The following is a 24,393-nucleotide window of genomic DNA, read 5'->3' on the forward strand; positions in this document are numbered from 1 at the left end:
TTTCTGCAGGCTTCTTCCTGTCTTCAAACTACTTACGCCTCTCAAATCTACGCCTTAACTCACTTTGTTCAAATAAGAATGCATTTCAAAGATCAGTAAGCCATTTATATATACATACATACCAGCAGCATAATTAAACAGGTAACGGTTGTCAGATTCGGGTACCATTAGAAGGTTCGTAGCAATATACATGCCACATGTTACTTCCGGGGTGCGCGACAGGGGCCAGGCAAGTGTGTGTGCTTCACCTAGATTGCTTAGAAGTGTTACGCCTGCACCCAGCTACTTGAGCATATGCCGAAGCACGTGCTCCAACATGCTAATGAAATCTTATGAAAAATGTAAACAAAATCATCAATGGGGCGACAATTGAAACCGCAGCGCTATATGCGGTACAAGCAACACAGTCGCGGAAAGTGTTGAATAGAAGAAGCAGATAAAAAGCCGGCTACACAAAACAATTCAACTTTATCCGCGCAGCCGCATAACTGAATGAGAATAACGGTGAGATGAAATCACTGGAAAATCAGCACGCTCCTTTTAGAATGGCGCCTATAAAAGCTGCGTCGACTATTGAACAATCTCCAGTTGACTGATTGGCGCGTCTGAACGCAGTTCAGGGAAAGCGGGGCGAAAGCATAAATCATTTGAGATCTTAGTGAAACGCAACAATTGTCATTAAATAGGCAATGTAAAGTAGAAAAAGAAAGTTTCTGAAAAAAGAAAGCACAAATAAAGTTGAATTCGGTCAAACGATTAACTGCGAAACCGCGACTGGAATCCACGAAGCATATATTCGTTCCAAACATTTGCAGCTTACGGCAAACAAATTTTATTTATAAAGAATTATAAAAACAATATTGTATATGTTTGTGTGTATTATGGTTTTGCAAATGAATACAAGTTATTAGTGCGCCATTGAAAGACTGTGAAAGTAAGATGTTTGTGAATATGTCAGGAGAATAAGTGCATGCAAAATATGCAATACTTTGTGCTTTGCAAATGAAAAGTAGTTCTAACTGTTTGTCGTGATCATGCTTAAACGCAAACCATATCCATACTAATATTATAAATGTGAATGTGAATTTTGTTAAGCCGAAACCACGTAACTGATCATCATGAAACTTTCTGCACATACATATGTCTTATGGTATTAGAAAGTACATAGGATATTTATTATTAAAATCAAAATAATATTTTTTCGAATTGTGAAAAAAAATTATTTTGAAAGATCATATCTGTTTGTACAATAAATTCGAAAATTTGAAAATTGTGCAAAAAAAAAATTTCAAAATGTAATATAAAACAAGTAAGGAAGGGCTAAGTTCGGATGTAACCGACCATTTTATACTCTCGCAAAGTCAAATGGTATACTCGTTTGAGATTTCTTTGTGGATTGACTGATATTTTCGGTAGAAGGTCAACTATAGGCACTGGGGTCCACATATTTAGTACTTAGGGGTTTGAACAGTTTTGGTTCGATTTAGACAATTTTTGGCCGCATGGTGGCATACTTTAATTTCATTATTCACGCAAAGTTTTACCCCGATATAATCATTGTTACCTGATTTGCATAGTGGAAAGTGAAAGAATCAGATGGAATTGAAAATGGTGTTACATGGGAAGTAAGCGTGATTGTAGTCCGATTTCGCCCATTTTCGCACTATGCCATAGAAACATGAAAAGAACGTTATGCACCGAATTTGGTTGAAATCGGTTGAGCAGATCTGAAGATATGGGTTTTCACCTAAAAGTGGGCTGTGCCACGCCCACTGACTAATTTTGAACGCGGTTCCTATAAAGCCAATTTATACCATCTCAGAGATAAGATTTAATGTCTCTGGCGTGTTTAGTGCTTGATTTATCGCGCTTTTAGTAGTTTTTAACAGTACCGTTATATGGGGAGTGGGCGGAGTTGCCACCCGATTTCAACTATTTTCACACCGTCAATAGAAGTGCTAAAAACATTTGTTTCTAGTGAATTTTGTTGTTATAGCATTAGCGGTTTAGGAGATATGCACATTAAACCTATTAGAGGCGGGACCACGCCCACTTTTAAAAAAAAAAGTTTTAACTGCAGATGCCCCTCTGTAATGTGATCCTGTGTACCAAATAACAGTCTTGTATCTTATTGCGGAGCTTAGTTATGGCAAGTTATTTGTTTTTGATTAATGGCGTTTTGTGGGCGTGGCAGTGGTCCGATTACGCCCATCTGCAATACCAACCGTCTCACGGTACCAAGAAACATGTCTACCAAGTTTCATAAAGATATCTCAATTTTTACTCAAGTTAGAGCTTGCACGGACGGACGGACGGACAGACAGTCACCCGGATTTCAACTCGTCTCTTCATCCTGATCATTTATATATATATAACCCTATATCTAACTCGATTAGTTTTAGGTGATACAAACAACCGTTAGGTGAACAAAACTATTATACTCTGTAGCAACAGGTTGCGAGAGTATAAAAATGCATCAAAAGCGTAAATCAGACAAAATTGTGATTTTCTAGTTACCACCACCAACAAGAAGATGAACAGCGCGATATAGTATTCGTGTACATACTATGCATTTAAATATATATTTTTTGTAAATAATATTTGATATTTATTTAAGGAATTCAAGCCACTGTAAAAGCTTATAAAATATAAATCAAAGCCAAATAAATCAAACACTTGTTTTATGTGATGAAAATTTATTTCCCAGCGATACAGTGTGAATCGCTCAAACGATTATATGTACTTAACATACATATATGCTGAACTAACTGCAAGCGATAGTTCAATTCCAATTTCAATGTGTCAAATATTTGCTTACAAAACAAGATTCGGTAAAGGATTTCTGGAGTAATATCAGCTAACACCACCACCGTTATCACCTACTGTTATGGATAGTAAGTTATACACTGTTCAAGTAGTACTTGCTGCAGAATTTCTGTTAACATTTGTCAATTGCAGAAGTGCTTTTAATTAGTTTCTGTGGCTTTCTACATTGAAATATAAGCACATACCTATTTATTTAGCGCGTTACTTTGCTATAGTTTAATTAATTATTTGTTGCACTTATGTAAATAGGTTGAGAAAAGTTTCTGGAAGCTAATGTAATTTATTATTGGTTAAGCAAAGCAGAAACCAAGCATCGTATACATTCATGAATGCATGTCGTTGATTGTCCTGTTGCAAGGCTATAAGTTTTTATATATCAAAGCAAGGAAAAGAATTGCGCCACTTCCTTAACAACGTTAGCAAGAAGGACAAGAAAAGTAACTCGAAATTACCACAAAAACTGTTGCTATAGGCATTCTCAAATGACTGAAAATCTACTTCGAGCAATTCATACTTGTTTTATTCTACAAGAAAATGCTAATAAATTTTTGGCGTAAATAAAAGACTGAAATGTCCGGAGGACAAAGGCGGCCAACTGTTTTCATTCTAGCACAAATTTCAAGGAATTCGTACGACAAACACGCTTTAGTACATTCACTTCGCTAAAAATTGGCAAACAATGCAAGGTTTGAAATGTGAATAGCGTAAGTAGATCAAAGAGGGTAATAAGCAAAGAGCCAATAACTTGACTTCCTAAAAGATAGCAGTAATTATATGTGCAGCGTGCTAGGATTTTTAATTACATTAGTAATGCATTACAATTTTAATTTTCTGAAGTTGATGTTGCTATAATATGCTAAACGTTAGTTAGAGCACTTGAGAATTTTTACTGTTCAATGACGTTGTTACTCATTTAATATATCCAGTCAACTGAAGCACTTACTTGAGAAATTATTATGTATAATTTTCAGTACATCAATTCCAAATGCATATAAGGCATCGATCTCAATAAATTTTAATTTAATTTTAAAGCGAAAGCATTCAAACATGGATTAAGCACACGCATTATTTCAAAAATCACATCATTCTGCTTGCTAGAACAGAAGTAACAAACATAACTTATAAGTGTATCTGCATGTTAGTAGTTTCACCACTTTGATTTGCTAGAGTCGCAGAGCTTATCTGCTTAACTAAATTTTCATTCCGGCATAGGATTAAAATTGTAGAGCAATCGCAGGTAAGGTTTTACGAAATTATTGTCCTGAGGTGAGTGAAGAAATGTGTAACGACACCTGGCAAACGCTTTTGTAGCGAATGCAGATACGAGTGAATAAATTCCAAATTAAAAGCTTTATTGCACAGTAAATTTAATTTCGCAGGGAGAAGCTTAAATTAATGTAACCTCTGCTACTTAGCTTGTATACATGCACACAATCACACATATGCACATATAAAAACAGCATATATGTATATGACACAGTCGTTAGTTAATCCTGATGAACGTCGAGTCTTCACACTCGTTTCAGATTTCTTGCAATTCTTTTTAAACACACATACAGTTACTGTGCTAACTTTGTTCCCAATTAAATTGAAAATAACTTTGTGCGCTTCACCATATACCGTGTCACTTATGAAATCCATTTCTAATTTTATGTCATCATAATTATTCCCATGAGGATGTACTTCAAGCCGCACAAAACATTTCGTATTATTTCTGCGCAATTGAAAAGGCTCAATTTGTGCGAAGAAGTTTTACTGAGCAAATCGGCAAACACAAAGTCTTCTGAGGTACAACAATCACAAGCTTTCAAACAGTCATAAACGCAAAAATACCACAGAGCGGCTGTCTATCGGAGACAATAGCACAATAACAAATTCAACAACGAGATAATGAATATGCTTCCCCAAGGACACGAAAATGAAATGTTATTCTTATGTATGTACATATGTATCCACAGGCACTCTCAAAAAATGTTCAAAGCTAAAAGCTTGTAAGCTAAGTAACAGATTGTAAAAAGATACACTCACCCAAATATTCCCATCACTAAACGAGACGCTTATAAATACCACAGATACTTTGGGCACAAATTATACTTAAAATCCCTTTGCAGCCTTGTGAGCGAGTGTAAATGTGTGTGTTAGGTTCTTGGCAATTGAACCTTGCACTCACAAGAATTTATTTGTAGCATAACTGCTTTTTCGGAGCGGTCTATAAAGGGCCCAGTACCCTTTTGAGACATACTTGAGGGATTTGTCCGTGTCAGTTATGGTGATTATGTAAAATGTTGTAAAAGTTATTTAATAAAATACATAAAGCGCAACTCAAAAAGGTTCATTTAGATGACTGACGGTGGGCGTTGATGAAGTTGGTTGGTTGGTTGCGCACAATAACAATAAAACTTCATTTCAGTTCAATTACTGCAAACCACATACCATGTGTGTATGTATGTATATGCATATCTATAGATCACATATGTACACACATTTTAAGCGTTCAGCAAAGCGAAATATTATAGTTTGGCCCTTTGGGTTCTACATTAATTTTTGTACTCCTGCAACATGTTGCTACAGAGTATAATAGTTTCGGTCACCTAACGGTTGTTTGTATCACCTAAAAATAATTGGGTTATATATAGGGTTAAGTATATATAAATAATCAGGATTACAAGACGAGTTGAAATACGAGTGACTGTCTGTCTGTTCGTCCGTCTGTCCATCCATGCAAGCTGTAACTTAGTAAAAATTAAGATATCTTTATGAAACTTTTTACACGTGTTCCTTGGCACCACAAGAAGTTTGGTATTGTGGATAGGCGTAATGGGATCTCCGGAAGTACTTGACCAATTTCAACCAACATTATCCTGACAATCCCATGTTACAGTGCAGTGTAATCCATTCACGATTTCGTTTAATAATTATGTTGAATACTTTTGCAACATTTTTTAATATAAAGTTTTCTTAACACCTGCAGATATTTCCCGAGCGTTGATCCTTGCAAGTTGCAAAAGTATAAAATGTTCGATTACACCTGAATTTAGCCCTCCCTTACTTGTTATTGATACATTCACCGCCCGAGAATTTACATACTTGGTTCAAAACAATTTCATCAATCTGCACAAGTACCGTGTATAAGAAATTAATAAAGCAACTAATATAATATGAATTATAACAACAACATCGTGAAACACAACACAAAGATATACAATGTACTTGTATGTGTGTATATCCTGACGTTTAGAACATTGCCCAAAGTTTTCAATTATTAATAAATTCGCACAATAATGCAATGATTCGAACTCCATTAATATCGCCATTTCCAAAGGATAACACTTTCTTTTAATTCTTTTCATTTTGAAAATTTCATTAAAAAGGCAAAACACGTCGCATGCAGATATTCAATGCAAAATCAAAAAGTAAACCTGCCTGCAAATTCGTGGAAAGTAAATCTATTACACTTTTAATGAAAGCACATAAATGCAGGTGAAAATTTATGTCACCATTTGCTAGTTTAATTCGAGATGTAACTTTACCCACGTGACACACTTACATCCCTACATATGGGTAAGTATGTATGGTTCAGGCTACACACATTCACGGCGGCATAAATCATTCAGGGAAGCAGCCATTATGTTAGATTTCTTTTTAGCGGCTCTTTAAATCTCTACATGTTTGCTTCATTAAGTATGTTGTCGAATATTTGTTGATGTACCCATCTACATCATCAAGTTGTGGTGTCATTTGATGGATGCACTATTTAAAGCAGAATCAGAGTTACATTCTTTAAATGAAATAATAAATATGTGTCCTAAAAATAGTATATAAACCCAGGCATAGTGTTATAAGTAAGCATAGTATGTATCCAATGAAATGTGCTAAGAATATCCTTTTGCGATTGGTTGCAAAATCGGTGCTTTAGTTACTTCTTTAAAAACCACGTATGTTTCTGATAACAAAATTGATTTATTAATGTTTCTTATTAACTTATAAAGAGGTCTACACTTTCCACGAAAAATCGCAATGAATGGGTACCAACATCGCCATGATGCGTTAACTTTTCTTGGTTGTTTATAGCGTTGAAAGATTACATTTTTGGGTTGTTGTTGTTGATTATTTTAAGTTGATACAAGAAGGTCGCCATCTTTAGTTGTTGTCTTATCGACAAAATATAACTGTCAATGACTTTTTAGTATACTGTTAACAAATAATTTAAAAATTTCATTGCTGTAAAAGAGTGTGCCACACTTTGTTGAGTATTAAAGCAAACTTGTTTTTTCAGATATTGAATCATGGGTAGAAAAGAAAGTTTTCCGGTCTGGTGTGTAACATTTTTCGTTTAAAATCGTAAACAAATTATATACATATGCACATAGTATATCCAAAAATACCAGCCGAATTTTTTTTTATAAATGAATGTGAATTATGAAAGTGTTGGTCAATTGGCGGTTGTAATTTCTTTTGTTGTTGTGCTCTATATACATGTATTATTAGTAGTATTGACACGGCTGGCTTGTGTCTCCGTGCTTGTGGCAAGCCTGGCAAAAATGCAGCGTGAATATCTTCTGTTGTCACTCCATTTGACGTGCTCTTTTGTGCGTTTTTGGGTAATTATGGCTCTGGCTCCACTCTGCAGGAATAAATGAATTCTGAACATCATTCATTGGCATTTTGGTTTTCATTTGGTTGTTTGATTGTTTGTCTAATATTTTCGGTGTCGATTGGTATTCATAGTAAGCGCGCATTTGTACATGAGGACATACATATGTGCTCATACTTGTATAAGCGTATAATCAGATTCAAGAGCCCAGATACCGAATATGTGGACCCCATTCGTATTCCTATTGCGAACTTTTTATCAAAAATATCGTTAAATCTGTATGATAAATTTATAATAGTATGCCTGAATGCCAAAAAAGGATTAAATCGAATTAATAATTCCCATAGCCCCCATATACCTAATAGAAAGATTTTCGAACTTCCAACTGACTATACCGCATATATCGAGAAATATTTGAGTTATCTTACTAAAATTGAAGAGCGTGTTTTTTTAATAACGGTGCATCTTTTTGCCTAAACTTGATAAAATTGGGTGCAAACATGCTCTTGTCCCCATATAACTGATATTCTGGATTTTGAAACATCCGGCTAACTTTAATCCATATATTATAGGTATATTGTTAATGGTTGTGAGATACCACAATTAAACTCAAAGAGCATCTTTTTCTGGTAACAATATGCAATAATTCCAAAAATAGATAAAATCGTGTCAATACAACCCCATCTGCCATATTCCTAAAATAAGATTTTCAAACTACCGGTTGGCTTTATACCGGATATACTGGTCAATATGTAGCTTTGATCTTGGCAAGTTGCAAAAGTATGACATTTTCGGTTACATCCGAATTTAACCTTCCCTTACTTGTGTATACACTCCATATATTTGAGTGGCACTTTTGGCTTTTAATACCTCTCACACACTATTAAGTCAACATTTTGGTAAGTGTTTTGAATTTTCCGATCTTTCTTTGTTGGATATTCCTAGTGCTACGTTTAATTCTGCACTTCCGGCTTGTTCGACATGCCGCAGTTGCTAACGTTTTGTGTGCACTTTTATTGCTGCCACAATTTCCATTGCCAAGTGGCTGGCTGCCCTTGCTTATTTATATTAAATTTTATGGTCTGAGTGTTGAACTGAAATCAGAACCGTCGAGTTGGAGACTTGCGTTACTTTTATTGTGTTTTTATTTTGAAATTGATTCTTAAATGTGTGTGCATGTACTTTCTGGCCAATAACAAAATACGTATAAAATAATAAGATTGCATTATTTGCAGAGCATATAACGATGAAGCTACAATTTCAGTAAGAATTTTTTTTTTTTATGAGTTGAACTAAAAGACAACGTAACAGAAAATATAGCACACAAAAATGTTCTTTGTTATGGCATTCGGCTGTTATAGACCACCGAATATATTTTAGCCTACAGTCCGTTTCCTGACTGAAAATTTGTAGGCCCCTGCACTTAACGTATAAATGAATAATACAAATGTATGACCTTTTTTCACTTCCCATTTAACGTATCGTATAGTAAGAGGTAGCAAATAGAGCGGAAAGTTTTCATGGAAAGTAGAGAATGCTTGAAAAATGCGTGAGTCTTAACAGATAACTTAATGGATGTAAATAACTTTCCAATTGTACTATTTTTTATATCTTCGTCAGAGTAATTGTACCCAATCAGGCTTAATGCCAAAATCACTTAGTATTTTGCTATATTATGATATAAAACTGACAGTCTCAACATTTATGTACCCATTTTAATTATATTTTATATACTTACTAGGCAACTGAATTCTATTCATCTGTTTTGTTGAACCTCTTAAAAGCAAGTGTAAGAAGATTTGAAGAATAGTTCAAATTCAGTTCAAAAGTGGATTAAAAAGATAATAAAAACGTGACATTTGACCTAAACTGAATAAACAAGAAATCCGATAAGTTTACGAACGCTTACAGCGCACTAAAAAAAGTTATAAAAAGACCCAGCGTATTGTACAATAACTGCCACGTTCGCTAACTTGAACATTTCCTCTTTCCTTTAAGGCGCCTGTGAAGTGAAATTGTTGCTTGTGGCTAAAAATACGGCAGCAACAGTCAGCAACACTCTACTGAGCACTTGAGGAGCAAATTGTGGTAGCCTCAAAATCATATCCTCAACAAGCAGACGGTAAACATAAGTACAGGAGAAGTACAACATTACATAAAGTGCAAAGAAAACTCCAGAAACCACTAAAAATTCCAAACAAGTGGGCTGTTCTAATAAAAGCGGTAGAAATGTGCATCAACAAGCAGTCGTGGCCCGTGGTTGTCGCCTACGTCTTGCTTTGTTCCACTCTGCTCATCTCCAGCATTCACTCGACACCTATTTCAGTAAAAGGTGGACTCGGCGCCGCACCCTGTGTCCACGATAGCATCTCCGAGTTGATCAAAAAGAGCCCGGTCATACTGAAAGCTCTTGGCGCACATATCTTCACAGACGACGCCAACACCAATGATTTACTAAATGCAGCGAAATTGGGCGCTGGTGCAGATAGAAACAGCGCTGTCAATGACGAAGTGAAAAAGCAGAATTTGCAAAATAATTTGTTCGCATCAGCAACATTTCACACAACCGTTGGCAGTCCAACGGCCGTCGCAGCAACAACCCAACAACGGCCAGCGGCGAACACGGCCATTTTAATAACTTTAACACCGGAAACGATATACAAAGGCGCGTCACTTTTGAAAATGACACCCGGAGCGGATAATGCAGCACGTGGAGGAAGCGGTGGCGGAGTTAACAACAACGGTAGAGGAGATGGCAGTGGCATAGGCCGTGGTAGTAGCTATGGCCCTGGATGTGGCAACAGCGCAACAGCCGAGTCTGCATATCAGTATGAAGGGTAAGTTGAACCAAATATGTCGACGAATACGTAAATGACGGCTTTGAGCAGTATTGCCCTGCTGCACGAGTGGCAACTCCTACGATTGCTGGCAAAGCAAGTCGCTTGCTTGTTAACGCGTGTGTAAGCGGTGTAGAAAAGTGACAATTTAATTCAAAAAGCGTTAAACAATTTACAAACTCTTCCTATTAGAGTGCACTTCAAAAACACTCTTATGCACAAATTTGGCCAAACGAATGCCTCCAGTGGGCACGCATTTCTTAACGTCGCTCTTTTCCCGTACCATATTTCAACACTTCGACAAAAGTAATCGCGATTTAAGAAGTTTTTATTTAAACATTTTATTTTATCTTTTCGAAATTAAAATTTGGAAAATAAATATATCACTGTGCCACATTCCAAAAGTCAATTTCTTATGCTCAAAATTTATCCATGAAAATAGTTTATGTTATGATTTAGGTTGAAGCGATAATGGCAGTATAATTTCCCATCTGTACTTATATACCAAAGCGGAGGCAACTTGACCACAATTCATTTCCCTACAGTAATGTATACAATTTTAACCATATTTAATGCCTATACCGCCAACAATGTGACAGAGCACATTCATACTCAATGACCGTTTTATAGAAATTTTTATGCTTGTATTTCTATCCGGTTCAAATGGTATCCTAAAAGCCAGAAGTTATTTATGACTGCAACATGTTTTAATAAATATGTTTAAATGGAGTTGGTAATGGAAATACAATCAAACTTCTTTATAATTTAAATAAAGAGATCTTCAAATTATTCAAATATATGTAGATGCATACAAATTGTTTGCTACTTACTCATACATATTTGAGGGTTGTTAAAAATAACCTAGCTGTGTGATGAGGAAAAGCATTTATGTCACTTTTACTATGCAATTGCTATTTCACCTTATTTCGCATTCAAATTGAAACCAATAATATCAAACAATAATGAAACGTTAAAATCAACAGGCAGTTAAATGCAACACTCCAGCCTTTGTCTTGCTTCGATAGAAACCTTTTGAAAAGTCTACCCACCGAGTTAATTGTTTTTGGCAAATTGCGAACTGCACAGCAGCAACAACAATTACGAAGCGAATTTAATACAGCTCCACAAAGTGACTTTTTGTCCATAAGCATAAATGGTTTGCACCGTTGGAGTCCACAATTTGAAAGTCACATCTGGAAACATTTGGGTGAGTATGAAAAAACATGAATTACTTATTGTAATGTAGTTCGTTTTGCAAAAGTATATTGGAATAGATATCGTGAGACTAAATTAACTTTGATAAAAGTTTTAATTGAGGCACTCAGATTTAAATATCAAACATACTCAAATAGTACACACCTATGCACTAATTGTTTAATGCATGTACATATAATATATAAAATGTTAACGCAATCGTACCGTCTGCTCTCACATATATTATATGGTACACAATATGCGGAGCCTACTCAGATTCAATGAATGAATGCGTATTCCGTATGAGGTATGAATAATCAGATTTAGAGTTTATAGTTCCTATATACTGTATAAATGAAAGCTTTCGAACGTTTGAATATGAACATGGTTATCTGTTGCAATATACATAGTATATTGCATAATTTAAAATTCCTTAACATTACAAATGTAGTCAATAGTCCGCGTTCTTGCTTGCATGCTTGGTATTGATACGTCCTTTAACCCGCTTACTTTTGGTTAATAAAGACTTCAAATAGCATTAATCTGACATATGCGAGACGTTTTTGATCTCATCAGGTTAAGCATATAGTAGTAACCGCATCACCACTCTGAGGGTGACAAGGGTTCGTACCACATACGCATTTCCATATGTATTATTAATAGCGAATTTTTATGCATTTGTATGTATCCAAACAGCGGAAAATCTGCCAACAAGCCTATGGTGTTTAGTGTAAATTCGCTATCGATTTTATATTCACATTCACATCTACCACCCAACATCCCTTGTACTTGAACTGTCAACATTTCATATGATGGGAATAAGGCGAATGTTCCATTTATTGGCAACGATTCTCATGCGTATGGGGGAAATAGTAGAAAACAGATAAAAACTCCAGAATATAAAGTGGCTGAATTTGCAGAAAAATTCAAAAATTGATATTGCAAGAAACGCAAATTTAACAGAAAATATTTCGCTAGTGGTTGGGAACATATGCAAGCTTTTAGAGTTATGTAGTGTATACTCGTAAGTAAATAGCTGTAAATGAGGTTGATTAAAGTTTAACAATACTTTAATTGGAGCTTTAAAATCCTAAAAGATTGCAACTGCCTATAAAAACGTTAAAAAATCTCCTTATCCCAAGTATTCATTAAATAGTGCCTAGTTTCTTCAAATTAGCTTGAAGTAACGAAAATTTATATTATATAGTTTTTTGCATTCGTCATATGAGGTTTAAGGGATTAAATTTCTTAGATATATCCAATTTCAGCTCATGGATACTATAAAAAGAGAAACTGTGAAGAGAGAGAACTAACGGCTTCTAAAGGCTAATAGAACATTTGAAGTGATTTGAGGCATTTTCCGAAGAGGTTTGTCACATATCAGTAGTATTTGCAGCAGATTTCTTTCGACCCTTTTAATGAAGTTTGGACTTAATTTAATAAAACAAAGAAGTAGGGCTAATGATATTAAAAACTCGTGTACTAACTCCACTCCAGTCATAAAACTCAATTTAATAATTTGGTTTTGTTGAAGTCGCATCAATAACCTTATTAAATGCCTGCACATCGGGTGCGCCTATACTGGTACTCATTGTTGGCTTAAATATCCAACTAAACACTACAAAAATAAAGATAAAATTTAAATACAAGTTACCGTTCACTCATTCTCATTTCATGTTTGGTACACGTTGTTGGCGACTGTTATGATGATTTCGCACCACTCTCGAAACCACATCACCACTTTAACATCCAATATCGCCGGCACAAATTGCGACGATGGCCCTCTTGATGATGAATGAACGTTTCACGAACGACATACTACCGTCCCTCTGTCTGCTGCTGCTGCAACATTGACCGTTTCGCACGGGGCACGTAATTTATGGCACCATATCGCAACATGCCTCCACTGCTATGCTCAAAAACACACCACTGTCACCTGAAATTGCAAAAACAACAACGAGAGCAAAACATTCATACTGTTACTATAATGGCGCCTGACAACGAATTCAACAACTTGAAATCTTGTGACATGCATAAACCACCGGCCGTTGAAAAACGGACTGGACCCGGACTTGTGTGTTTACCACAGGCTGGGATAATTGGAGTGATTTTACGCTTTGCAGTGTTACATGCGGCAAAGGTGTACAACAACGGTTTCGCCGTTGTCTGCTCGATAATCCGATGGTGAATTTCAACATGCACCTAAACCTGAACGCGGCAACTGACGCTGAGGTGGACGATGACGAGGTTGTCGTGGACGAGCTGAGCAGTGCGGGCTTTGAAAACACCGAATTGCTAGACAATACATTAGGAGACTTCAACAGCGCAGACTTTGATACTGCGGCAATGATGGACAAAAATGATAAGGATTATCAAAGGCAGCCAATTGCAGAGGATAGCAGCGACAATTTACAACTGCGAAAACGAAAAACAACCATGAAAGTTTCCGCCGAATTTGAAACTACTCTAGGGGTTGATACTTCTTTTGCTACAGTTGCAGACGTTGTGACATCAAAAGTACAATCAGATCGCGAGATTAATGCGGTGCCAGAATCTAATTTGCTGAAAAGACTGACTCAGCGAGCCCCCCCTACACCGGCAGTAGCAATCGACGCAAGAACAGCTAAAACCAATAATATTGACCGAATTGATTATTCCAAAGGCAAAAACCAAAACAACATCGACGTATTGGTGCACAAATTCGAAACTAATCTCCAAGTAAATGAAGCCAGTTTTCTCAAGAATGACCACCTGAAAGTAATTGACAATTTTGCAAATAAGGCAACGAAGGATGAATTGAACAAAAAAACTACAATCGAAGTGCTATCGAAGAATATAAAGGAACGTCAGCATATACGCCGAAGACCAATGAAAAACTATTCCACTATGTTTTGTGAAGGTTACAACATAGAACAGCGAAATTGTAACACTTTCGATTGCAGCGGTAAGTGACGAAGTATACCCACATTTTAACTAGGCCAAGGTAATGAGAATGCCTTACACTACTTCGCAGCATGGCTGATCTGTAGTATTTTCCATGCGCTTTCCTCCATTGCTTTGCATGGTGGACCGCTGCTCATAAGCTTCGAAAAAGTTTCAGCATTTTTTGAACTCTGGCCACAATCAGCAGACTTCGGTTCTTCTGTAGTTGATATATGGCACATATCTCTGATATCCCTGGCTTTTTTTTACTTTTTCCAATTCTATTTTCCATTGGGTTTTTCGTTTACTTTTTTGCCAAACGGTGAAAAGTGTTACAAATCCCTGTCTTTGCTCATTCTAGATGACATAAACGACTTATTAAAGTTTTATAAAAAGTTCCTTATGCCGGAGGATGCTTCAAGCCCCGCTACAGTTCCATTGCAATCATCTGCCGGAACGTCGATGGCAGTTGATGGACATGCCACATCAACAGCTACCACGATGGAATCAGGCACCGTGACAGTTAACTTGGTTGCCAATGCGGCTACAACAGGCGCCACATTAGCTACTAACAAGAGAGATGCCTCCATTTTGAACGCTGATATCAGAGCCTCTGGCAGCGGTGCGATAAATGCAAATACTTTTGGCAGCAAAGCGACTATTGGCAACAATGCACCTTCGACGACGCCAGCAAACATGGGCTACATACGTAGTTGGCGGAATCCACTGAACTTTACGATAATGCTGACCTTACGAGTTCGAGTAAGTATTAATATTTATGCCTGATTTATTCTTTTCCAAAGGGGATTTCAGTAAAATATATGAATGCATGCATTAACTCCTTTAAATTGCTACAACAAATGTACATACATATGTACGTATCTTAGCATCCATCTTATACCGGTGTCCAAAAATGTTGTATAATATGCAAAAAAAATAATTTGAATGTAAAAGCTAAAACAAAGTAATCCAGTTGAATGCCAAATAGATGAGCATGTGAATACCTTTTAAAGATGGTAGAACCCTCACGCTTAACAAAACCTAAAAATACTTAAAGTGCAGAAAGTCTATAAATAAATGAGTCAGAGGAATAAATTTTACACCCGAGATGATAGGAGAAAGCTTTATGGTGAGGGCAAAGTAAGTTTAAATTTGAATTAAACATAGTTGAGCATTAAGCGATGAAAAATAAATCCGCTAGTGCTTTTTAAGTTATTTACTTGCAACACTGGAATGAAGTACTCTAAGGCAGGTGACAAAAGGTAATGTAAAAGTCCCGTGTCAGCACCTGTCACAAACACATGCATATAAATATTCGCATTGCATCGACTCTTTCTGTAGATTGTTTATTATTTTTGTTGATTTCCTGAAAATGTTTTTCATATGATAAAGCGTTTTATATTTTATTTATACACACATGCAAATATTTTTCACCATTTTACACCGTTACAACTTTCCAAATGCATCGTTTGTGATGTATGTCTTGCAACACGCTCCGCACAGAACGACAGTAAAACCGCAACGACCATTTTCTCCATACGCAATGCCACCCACAATATGTATTTGGAATCATGCAAGGACGGTTTGCGATTGTATCTAGAGCGAGACGGCACCACTGAAATGCTGCCAGTGAAATTTAATTTATACGATTTTCGTTGGCATCAAGTGGCCATCAGGTGAGTTACATATACATACCTATATATGGATAGTCTATAAATAGCTGAAATATCTTTTGTTTTTATTCGAATTTTGTGTGTTTGTGTGAGGAGGATTGGGCTTAATATTAAGGTTGGCCTTTTGTTTTAAGTTTGACTAAATCCATACGGGGGGTTATGTTTTTTTTTAAGAACTAAGCAAATAAATATTTAAGTTTTCCGTATATGTGCTGTAGAACATTGAGTTCCCGAAACAGAACATAAAACAATCGAAACATGACGGCATGCAAATATGGGTTCACAACAAATAAAGATATTATCTAAGCTTTAGATGGCTAACGTATGTATGTATGTATAATGCTATACTTAATGTCATATATATGTATATTGATTATATCGTCTATCTGTTTTACAAAATTCATCATTTTATTCCTTACTCTCATTCATTGCGTTCATAGAAATAGCATTTACGTGTATGCGAAATAAAGAGAGGTGAAGTGTCCTCTTACTATAACCAATTCAAATGTAGCAAATTCATGACTCATGATTCATGAGCATTATGTGAATAAATGAGGCATCAGTCAAGTCAACAGCATACAAAAAAATATTGCAACAGTTCGTCATACCCAATATTTATTGAAATTGTATAAATTGTTACACGATTAATGTCGCTTCGCGCCGCTTGATGCCTTAGTATGCCAGGCATACATTCTCTACACACTACCTATATTTAAAACCGCTACTGGAGTGAATAAACACGGCGTATATTTTTCGCTTTTGTTTCACCGCTGTATAATTGCCTTTTCTACATCTAACTGTTGCACAAATTGCCCTTTTGCGTTGCAATACAAGCCAATTTTTTTATAGTTTCGAGCTTTATTTTATTTCACAGCTATATAAGAGCAAATACATATGCATAACTTTTCAGTACTTTTATATGGTTTTTGTTCGACTTTAAATTACATTTATCTCTTTCGCTTTATTATTTCATGCGTGCCTCCTTTCCGCACTTGCCACGGATATAATTGCAGCATACAAAATGGCGATTTCATTTCCATTTATACCGATTGTTCCTGGACAAACAGTTTTGTTGTGTCGAAGCGCCTTTACACGCTGCCACTGGATGCCGATGTGGAAATTGGACGAGGCTTTAATGTGAGTTTTGGGACGCATTCCGTCACACATAAATGGTGCCGAAATTGCCCTCAAGAGTATATTTATGGTTTTATATAAGAAATTCATTGCTGTATTTTGGCAAAAAGCTTCAACCAGCCATATTTATATATGTAACATTAATATATTAAAATTATATATTCTTTTATGAGAAATCATCATTTAATCAACGCATTACAAGAATAATATTGATAATGCATTATTATTATATTATACAAGTAATATACAATATTTGGTCGGGATAATTCTTAAAATTTTCCCATATTGAAAGGCACACAACATATCCGCAAATCTTTCCAAGTTCACACTCTAATGGAATATGCATAAGCCAGATGCATATTTTTGTTTGCTCATATTCAAGATCTCTCAGTATCAAGGCCAAAAACTTATTTCTAGAGTTTTAGATGTATTATTTTAATTACTATTGAGTAACGGCAATTTAAATTCAATTATAATGAGCAGGCAAGCGTAATTAAACTAATCAGAATAAAATATAATGGGGCTTAAGTATAAAGTTTATTTTTGTTCTCAAGCATTAAAATTAAAAAGAAAATTATATTTTTCTTATTCTCTATTTTTTTATAATATTACACAAATCAAATGTATTACAATACACAAAAGGGCGAACTGCAACAATTATTGGTGCTGCCCGATAACCAGGAACGACATCAATGCTCCAACAAACGTACATCAATAAATGAGGTAAAACGATACATTATCGACACGTTCATCGACGATTACGGCAACTAGGATGAGCCAGGTGGATAATTGCAAGACTTGCAAACAAATCGGCGGAATGTCTATATGCAAAACGAATACGCCAACTTACCATAAATTATGTGGAATTAAATGTGACGTAATGATCGAAAGTGAAATGCTTGCTGAGTGCAGAAGTGAAAGTAATTAAGAATTAATATTGTGATTCATGTGTGTCCTAAAAGAAAATTAAAAGTGTTTAGTTAATAAACCGATTTGTTATAAAAGTTGAATTAATCACTATAAATAAGCCGTAAGATCAAAATAAGTGTATGACGATTAACCAAAAATATAGAAGTCGATCGAAGTCTTACAAGAAACTTTGACATAAAACAATAACTACTGTAACATGTTTGTTAAGCTCTAAGTATAACTAAGCATAAGAATTCTCATATACTACACTTAGAATGTAACAAAAAATGTACACTTGCATATACACATTTGAAATATACACATATTCATACGTACATATTATATATATATATATGTATATGTTTAGTAATTGAGATATCATCTGACGTAAAAAATACCTATTTACACAAGTGGTAGAAAGGCGCCATGCAGGAAGGGTAAAGAGCAAATGTTACTCTTGTCAATCTGCGAGTATGCTTTAAAAATCAGTTCAATTTCGCACATGCTCTAGAAGCATTTTAAAAGAAATAGTCCTAACTAAGTAATATTAACCTTAAGTAGTTTAACCGGCTATTTCTTCAGGCAGACTAAATACATTATTCTTACATAATAAGATTATTCAAAGTTTTACTTTACATCTGACAAAAAGCCTCTTACGAATTGCTCTCATTCACATAGCACACATTTGTATATTCATAGTTTCGTAGCACCATTTAGTTTGCTTCCTTTGCAGGCTGACTGACTGGCTGGCAAGCTTCGTCGGCCGAGTTTCGCGAAACAAAAGTTGCAATTGTCATCGTTAAGCGCAATGAAAGCGAAAAAAGAGAATACAAATTAGTGCACAATAATTGCCAATGCTACAATAAGTAATGAAACTAAGTGGGCAATGAAAAATTTCCCATATACATATGTTTACATACACACAGTATTATGCCCTATATATATAAATATAACATATACTTTCGTAACCATATACCATACATACATATGATAATGAAAAAGTTGCCAAATAAAAGGAGAAAAAATATTCGGACTGACCAGAAAATATTTTATTTCATTCATAAAATGACCAGTTAGGTAAGTTGTGATTAACGTACAAAAATTAAACACGTTTTTCATGGTGCGATTAGTGAGTGCAATTGCTCTCAATAATTGAATCAAACATATTAATTTTACGTACTGTATATTTTTAATGAGTAAGTCAATTATGGCAAGTACACAGTCCGACGCTATTCACATGTATATGTACATATAAATCTGCTAACTTTCAGCTGCTTTTTCCAGTCATTGCTTATTACAAACTCAACGGCATTCGTCACTCAATTATTCTTAATTTTGGGAATCCACTGTAAATTACTTCATGTATCACAACCAAGAATAGTTCTCTCGCTGCTAATCCGCTTATTTCTAAATAACTTTGTCATTTTATCTGGATTCCAGCCGCTTGAATTTGATTAATGAAATTAGGTTATATAATATACTATAGTTAGAAAGAAATATAAGTTGGCATTAAGTACATACCGCTTACTTATTTGTAGTACGGAGAGTTATATAATATTTTTTGACCATCGACAGCTTCCTTAATAAGCATTTAGACGTAAAAGCATTTAATAACAATCAACAAATGCCTCAGCGCGAAACATTATTTCAAACGCCTTTCAGCGAAACTTAATTTATTTTCCTTATACATACAAGTTATGGCATACCTATGTGAGATAACAAAATGGTTATGCGAAATACTGCGCAACAGCATGAATTATGATGATATTTGTAGAACAAGCATCATCTTTTTCGCCTGCGTAAAACTAAGTTAAAGAACAAGTACAAGATGTTCGACTGATGGCACATGAATTATCGTGTTACCATCATCGTCTTTCGCAGACACTTTGGATGTCAACGTCTTGTGTACGAATGCGCCGAGCTTAATTGAGTTGGTGGTGAAGTTCGGCGCCAACTATTATCAGCAGCCAACCATCCGGTGCTGGTAGGCAATTTCAGTGGCTGGAAAAAGTCGTTGACAGCAGGAAATTCATCACCGTGCTTGATGCGACATTTCCTGTCGTCTTCCAGTATGACAGAATGAAGCCGCCTGCGGCTGCTTGCTTTGAATAAAATACTCAAATAGAGAGATTCACAGTTGCCAACTCTATGATTTTGTTGCTAATCGCTTCAGCTGCCAGCTTACAAGTTCTAAAACAAATAGCGACAAAATTATTCTCCTGCTCGAAACTGCTCACCGCGTCGGAAAAGGTAAAACGGAAAACGCTCATCTGCGGCTTGTAATCGTCCAGGAAATTGTGGCACTTGGTATCCGTACGGGAAGATGCGGACCCTTAGCGTATATAGAGGAAAAAATCAGAACTTATAGAAATGAATGAAATAACATAACAATATAATTTTATTCCTCTATGGTAAGAAAAGGACATGATCAGACATCAGATTCAATAATACAAGGGCATATAAACCGCAATTTATACTAAGTGTTTTCACTCATAATGTCAAAATCAGATGTCAAAATCAGATGTTTATTCCAAAATGAATAACTTTACACAATAATTAGTAATACAAGTATGCATAATTTTGAAATTTTATTGCCTGCGGTATGCAAAACAGGTCTCTAACCTAAAAGCAAGCACAACATAGTGTAAACTTTCCAACAAAGATCTTGTATTTTACATATCCTTTTTTACTGTCAGTATTATCTGTGTCTTACTAAGTTATGAACCGACCTAACTTCACGGACTCTCTTTTTTACATCTAGTACAGTTATAGCGTTACTGTGAATGAGGTTGTATAGTAGAAGACTGCGCAATATTCAATGTATTGTTCGCACTGTAAGGTAACAAATTTGAAATAAATTTCTAGCATGGGCCAGATTACGAATGTAAGATAGAACTGCAGACAATTTTTGGACAAACAAATCCCCACACTAATTTAGATTATTCCCACATTATTGTTGCGGTAGTTTTATATATCCATATAAGAGAACACAACTTCCTCCAAACCCTAAAAAGATTAATTGAAGAGTTAACACCAATGACATAACAAGTAGTAAAGTATAAAGTCTAAACTTCCATTACAAGCCTTAGTAAGCCAGTTACATTTTTTATTGAAAGTGCTTTATCGTGGCCCTAATATTGCTACTCCTTTTTACAGCAACGAGGACTTTGATTTGTCACTAGCATTTTCATATAAATTAACATCTTGATCCTTTGTCAAATCACTGGAGCGTTGCAGTTGTCGTACATGACTGCGTATTAAACTCACGCGCGCACAAAACTCATTTTCAAACATTAAATTCCACATTCCAGGCTCATGCATTGGAATGCTTAGGGAGCACAGGAGGAGCTGCCCATTCGCCGGAGCCTACGATTCCAGATAGCAGTGAACGCAAGACACACAAAAACACGTACGCATACCGACGCTCATATATTTACCATATATGCACAGGCATGATTATATGTTTTTACAGGAGATAACCGTATTGATGCCAGCGTTGTTCGCATGCAAACACACATATGTACATAGAAGAGTGTGTGAGTTTTAGATGCATTGTCAAGCGCCATCGTGAGGGTAAAGTGCAACACCCAACGCAAGAATTTGTCGGCAACCTCTTTTATTTCTGCTATGTACTCATATTGTCGTAAACATTAAAAGCATTTGTTGTTCTTTTGAACTGAGCAAAAGCAAAAAGCACTAACTTTAAACTTTAAGGTTATATGCTGCGATAGTGGCTAAAGTTCTTGTGTGGGTATCGCTTTTAAATATTAAGTACTCGGTTCAGACCACGATTTTAAATTCGCGCCACATACACACATATACAAATGTAAATATATTTACATTTCTTTGTATATATGTATGTATGTTGGTTATAATTAAGTATGCTTGTATTTAAGGTATAATTGTTTATACAAAAGTACTTGTATTCATTACTACCGTACTCACTTTTCTTATGATTGATTATGTCGATTTATTTCCAATTGAACAAATTGAGAATACTTTGCGCTTATTTCTGATTGAATGACAGACTCTTTTGGCAAGAAAATATTTCGAAACACTCTTCATTAGTTTAACGAGATAAACATTCTAAGTACTTTTCGAAAAAAATATTAGTAAAAAATTTGAAAATCGTAGATTTTTTCCTTTAATCGGATTTCATCATCATTGCATTTTTTCATGCAGGTCGCCAAGCCGTGTTGACTTAAAAAATATGTGTACAGTCAAACCTGAGTAAGAGAGAACTGGGTAAGTGAGAAAACTCTGTAAGTGAGAATAATTCTCAAGTCCCGAACTTTGACCTCTCAAAAACCTCTATGAGTGAGAAACAAAAACCTCCATCAGTGACAGTCGTTTTTCCCACTCTGATCTCTTTAACTGAGAGCTTCTTTTGTATTTACCTCTATAAGCAACAATTTTCCTATGTATGACTCATTCTTTTTTTTTAGAAATCACGAGCTTTATTTAACTGTATTAACTTACACAAGCATTTTTCCTAATTTATAAATTGTATTGCTTCTGAAGCAACACCCCAGATGACGACGAGATTTATCGAAACTAAAAACCTACAAAGTATTTTGTCCTCCCTGGAAGTCTGCTGAAACTCCTTATATATCCAGTGGTTTCCCTAAAAGTAGCAAGAACCCCCTCGCCTTAATTCAACTACATGTCGAAGAAGTACAAAAAGGAAGCAAAAGATCTGGCTAATATGTTACTGTGAGGGTTCAAAGAAAGTCGAAAACACCTTTACTATTACTTCAGAAGCTAAGGAACTAAACAAAATTGCGCTTTTGCCTAACTACACAATATCGTCACTTCGGAAATAACAGCAATTGAAGAAGCCGCAAAAACCCAAAAGACCGTAAACTAATAATTTACACAGACAGTCGCTGTTCAATAAGTATTTTTTTAAATGCTATAAAATCATCGAATATTAGCGATATCCTCATCCATAGGGTCAAAGAGACTCTTATACGAGGCAACATAAGCACTTTATATGGTATACTCATGTAAAAATTACAGATAACGAAAACGCCGATCAAATGGCAAAGGTCGCACACACTCACCCTACCATTTTAATCAACAGCTACACCGAAAAAGCTGTAAACAGGTGCCACGCCGACTTCATTAAAACGCAACGTGTCTCTAATTATGAGGATAAATTTTACAAACAAAACACCAGCAACGTGTTATGACGAGACTTAAACACGGTCATACCAAACTAACACACGGACGCCACCACTTTGCCCGAACTGTAATGATACCCTAATCATGCAACACCTAAAAAACTGCGATACATCGGTACATCGCAAAATGTAGCAAACACCTACTTATCTTCAATACCATTAAAATTAATTTTAAATTGAAATGTACACATACGAAAATTAATATGTTTCTACACAAAATGGGATGGATAACTTAGTAACCAGTTCCCCTAGTTTCCTAGTTTAAATAAAATATAAAATATATTAATATATATAAACTAATTTTTTTACTTAGTAATACCCAGAGTTTGCCGTATGGTGTTATTATAGTCAAACCGCTCTGATCTGCAACCTTAGTTTACTCCATAATATTTCTCTTCGTTATTCATCTCAAACAATGGGTAACTGGAAGCGGAATAACCACTAAATAAATGTAGACAAGTTAAAATGCGGCAGAAGTTTAATTTAGTTCTCTTGTCACTTGTAATTGTTTTTGCCCTATTTCCACATTTAATGCAATTATTAACGCTCACTAACTTTTACTTCCCTCTTCTGTTGGAGATACCACAGAACTTTGTCTTCGAATTTTCCACTTTAAAAGTTTTTTGCGTTAATTCGTTAGCTCTCATCTTTATTAGTATACCACAGGCCTTTTCTACAAATACCGTTAGCGCATCGAAATCAGCCTCTTCATGAGAACAAGCCTTTACGCTCCGCCTTGCCTACCCACCCCATTTCATAATTGGCCATTGTTTGTCCCCCATTTGGCTTATGACAAAGTTGGCAACAAAGTAATGTGTGAAAATTAAATGCCACATATGGTTGCACTTTCCCCCTAGGCTAAGATGGTCGTCCATGCACTCTACACATACAATGCAGTTTGTGCACTCAACTCTTCAATGACCTCGTTGCTGGGCAACAAAGTATCGCTTTAACGGTTTCGGCAATAATACCAGCAAACACAGAAATAAACAGCAACAACAATGTCATGCTGCGTTATTTCAAAGTCATAGGCTTCTTATATATGATTTTTAGTTGTTTTGTAGCAAATATACACTGGGTTGATATTTCCCACAATTTTAAAGCCTTCTCAGCACCGAGAC

General features: G+C 35.6%; 1 protein-coding gene and 1 long non-coding RNA gene across 5 annotated transcripts; one reads left to right on the forward strand and one right to left on the reverse strand.

Moving 5' to 3' along the window:
- The first annotated feature begins 601 nt into the window (after positions 1–601).
- On the forward strand, positions 602–19,134 carry LOC106620065 (uncharacterized). Of its 4 annotated transcripts, none has more exons than XM_036377546.2 (9): positions 602–1,150; positions 2,618–2,894; positions 9,419–10,257; positions 11,241–11,464; positions 13,541–14,395; positions 14,735–15,135; positions 15,877–16,049; positions 17,060–17,183; positions 17,823–19,134. In XM_036377546.2, the coding sequence occupies exons 3-9, from the start codon at positions 9,650–9,652 to the stop codon at positions 17,949–17,951; spliced, it is 2,514 nt and encodes an 837-aa protein (XP_036233439.2). In that variant the 5' UTR covers positions 602–1,150; positions 2,618–2,894; positions 9,419–9,649; the 3' UTR covers positions 17,952–19,134. The 4 variants fall into 4 exon arrangements, with proteins under 4 accessions (XP_036233439.2, XP_036233440.2, XP_014093927.2 ...); XM_036377547.2 differs by having other exon boundaries at positions 602–934; XM_014238452.3 differs by lacking the exon at positions 2,618–2,894.
- A 121-nt stretch (positions 19,135–19,255) lies between these two features.
- LOC118683714 (uncharacterized) lies at positions 19,256–19,783 on the reverse strand. The gene is made up of 2 exons (XR_004979577.2): positions 19,611–19,783; positions 19,256–19,532 (listed from the first exon to the last, which is right to left on the reverse strand). It is a non-coding gene; the product is annotated as an uncharacterized lncRNA (long non-coding RNA).
- Between the last annotated feature and the right edge of the window lie 4,610 nt (positions 19,784–24,393).

The sequence above is a fragment of the Bactrocera oleae genome, chromosome 2, assembly GCF_042242935.1.
Source record: "Bactrocera oleae isolate idBacOlea1 chromosome 2, idBacOlea1, whole genome shotgun sequence".
NCBI classification, from domain to species: Eukaryota; Metazoa; Arthropoda; class Insecta; order Diptera; family Tephritidae; genus Bactrocera; species Bactrocera oleae.

Excerpts from the sequence above, each read along its gene's own strand:
- LOC106620065 (XM_036377546.2), top strand. The coding sequence starts at position 9,650 with ATGTGCATCAACAAGCAGTCGTGGCCCGTGGTTGTCGCCTACGTCTTG. Across the intron at positions 11,465-13,540 it reads TCACATCTGGAAACATTTGG|GCTGGGATAATTGGAGTGAT; the intron begins GTGAGTATGAAA and ends TGTTTACCACAG. Across the intron at positions 17,184-17,822 it reads AAATTGGACGAGGCTTTAAT|GGCGAACTGCAACAATTATT; the intron begins GTGAGTTTTGGG and ends AATACACAAAAG.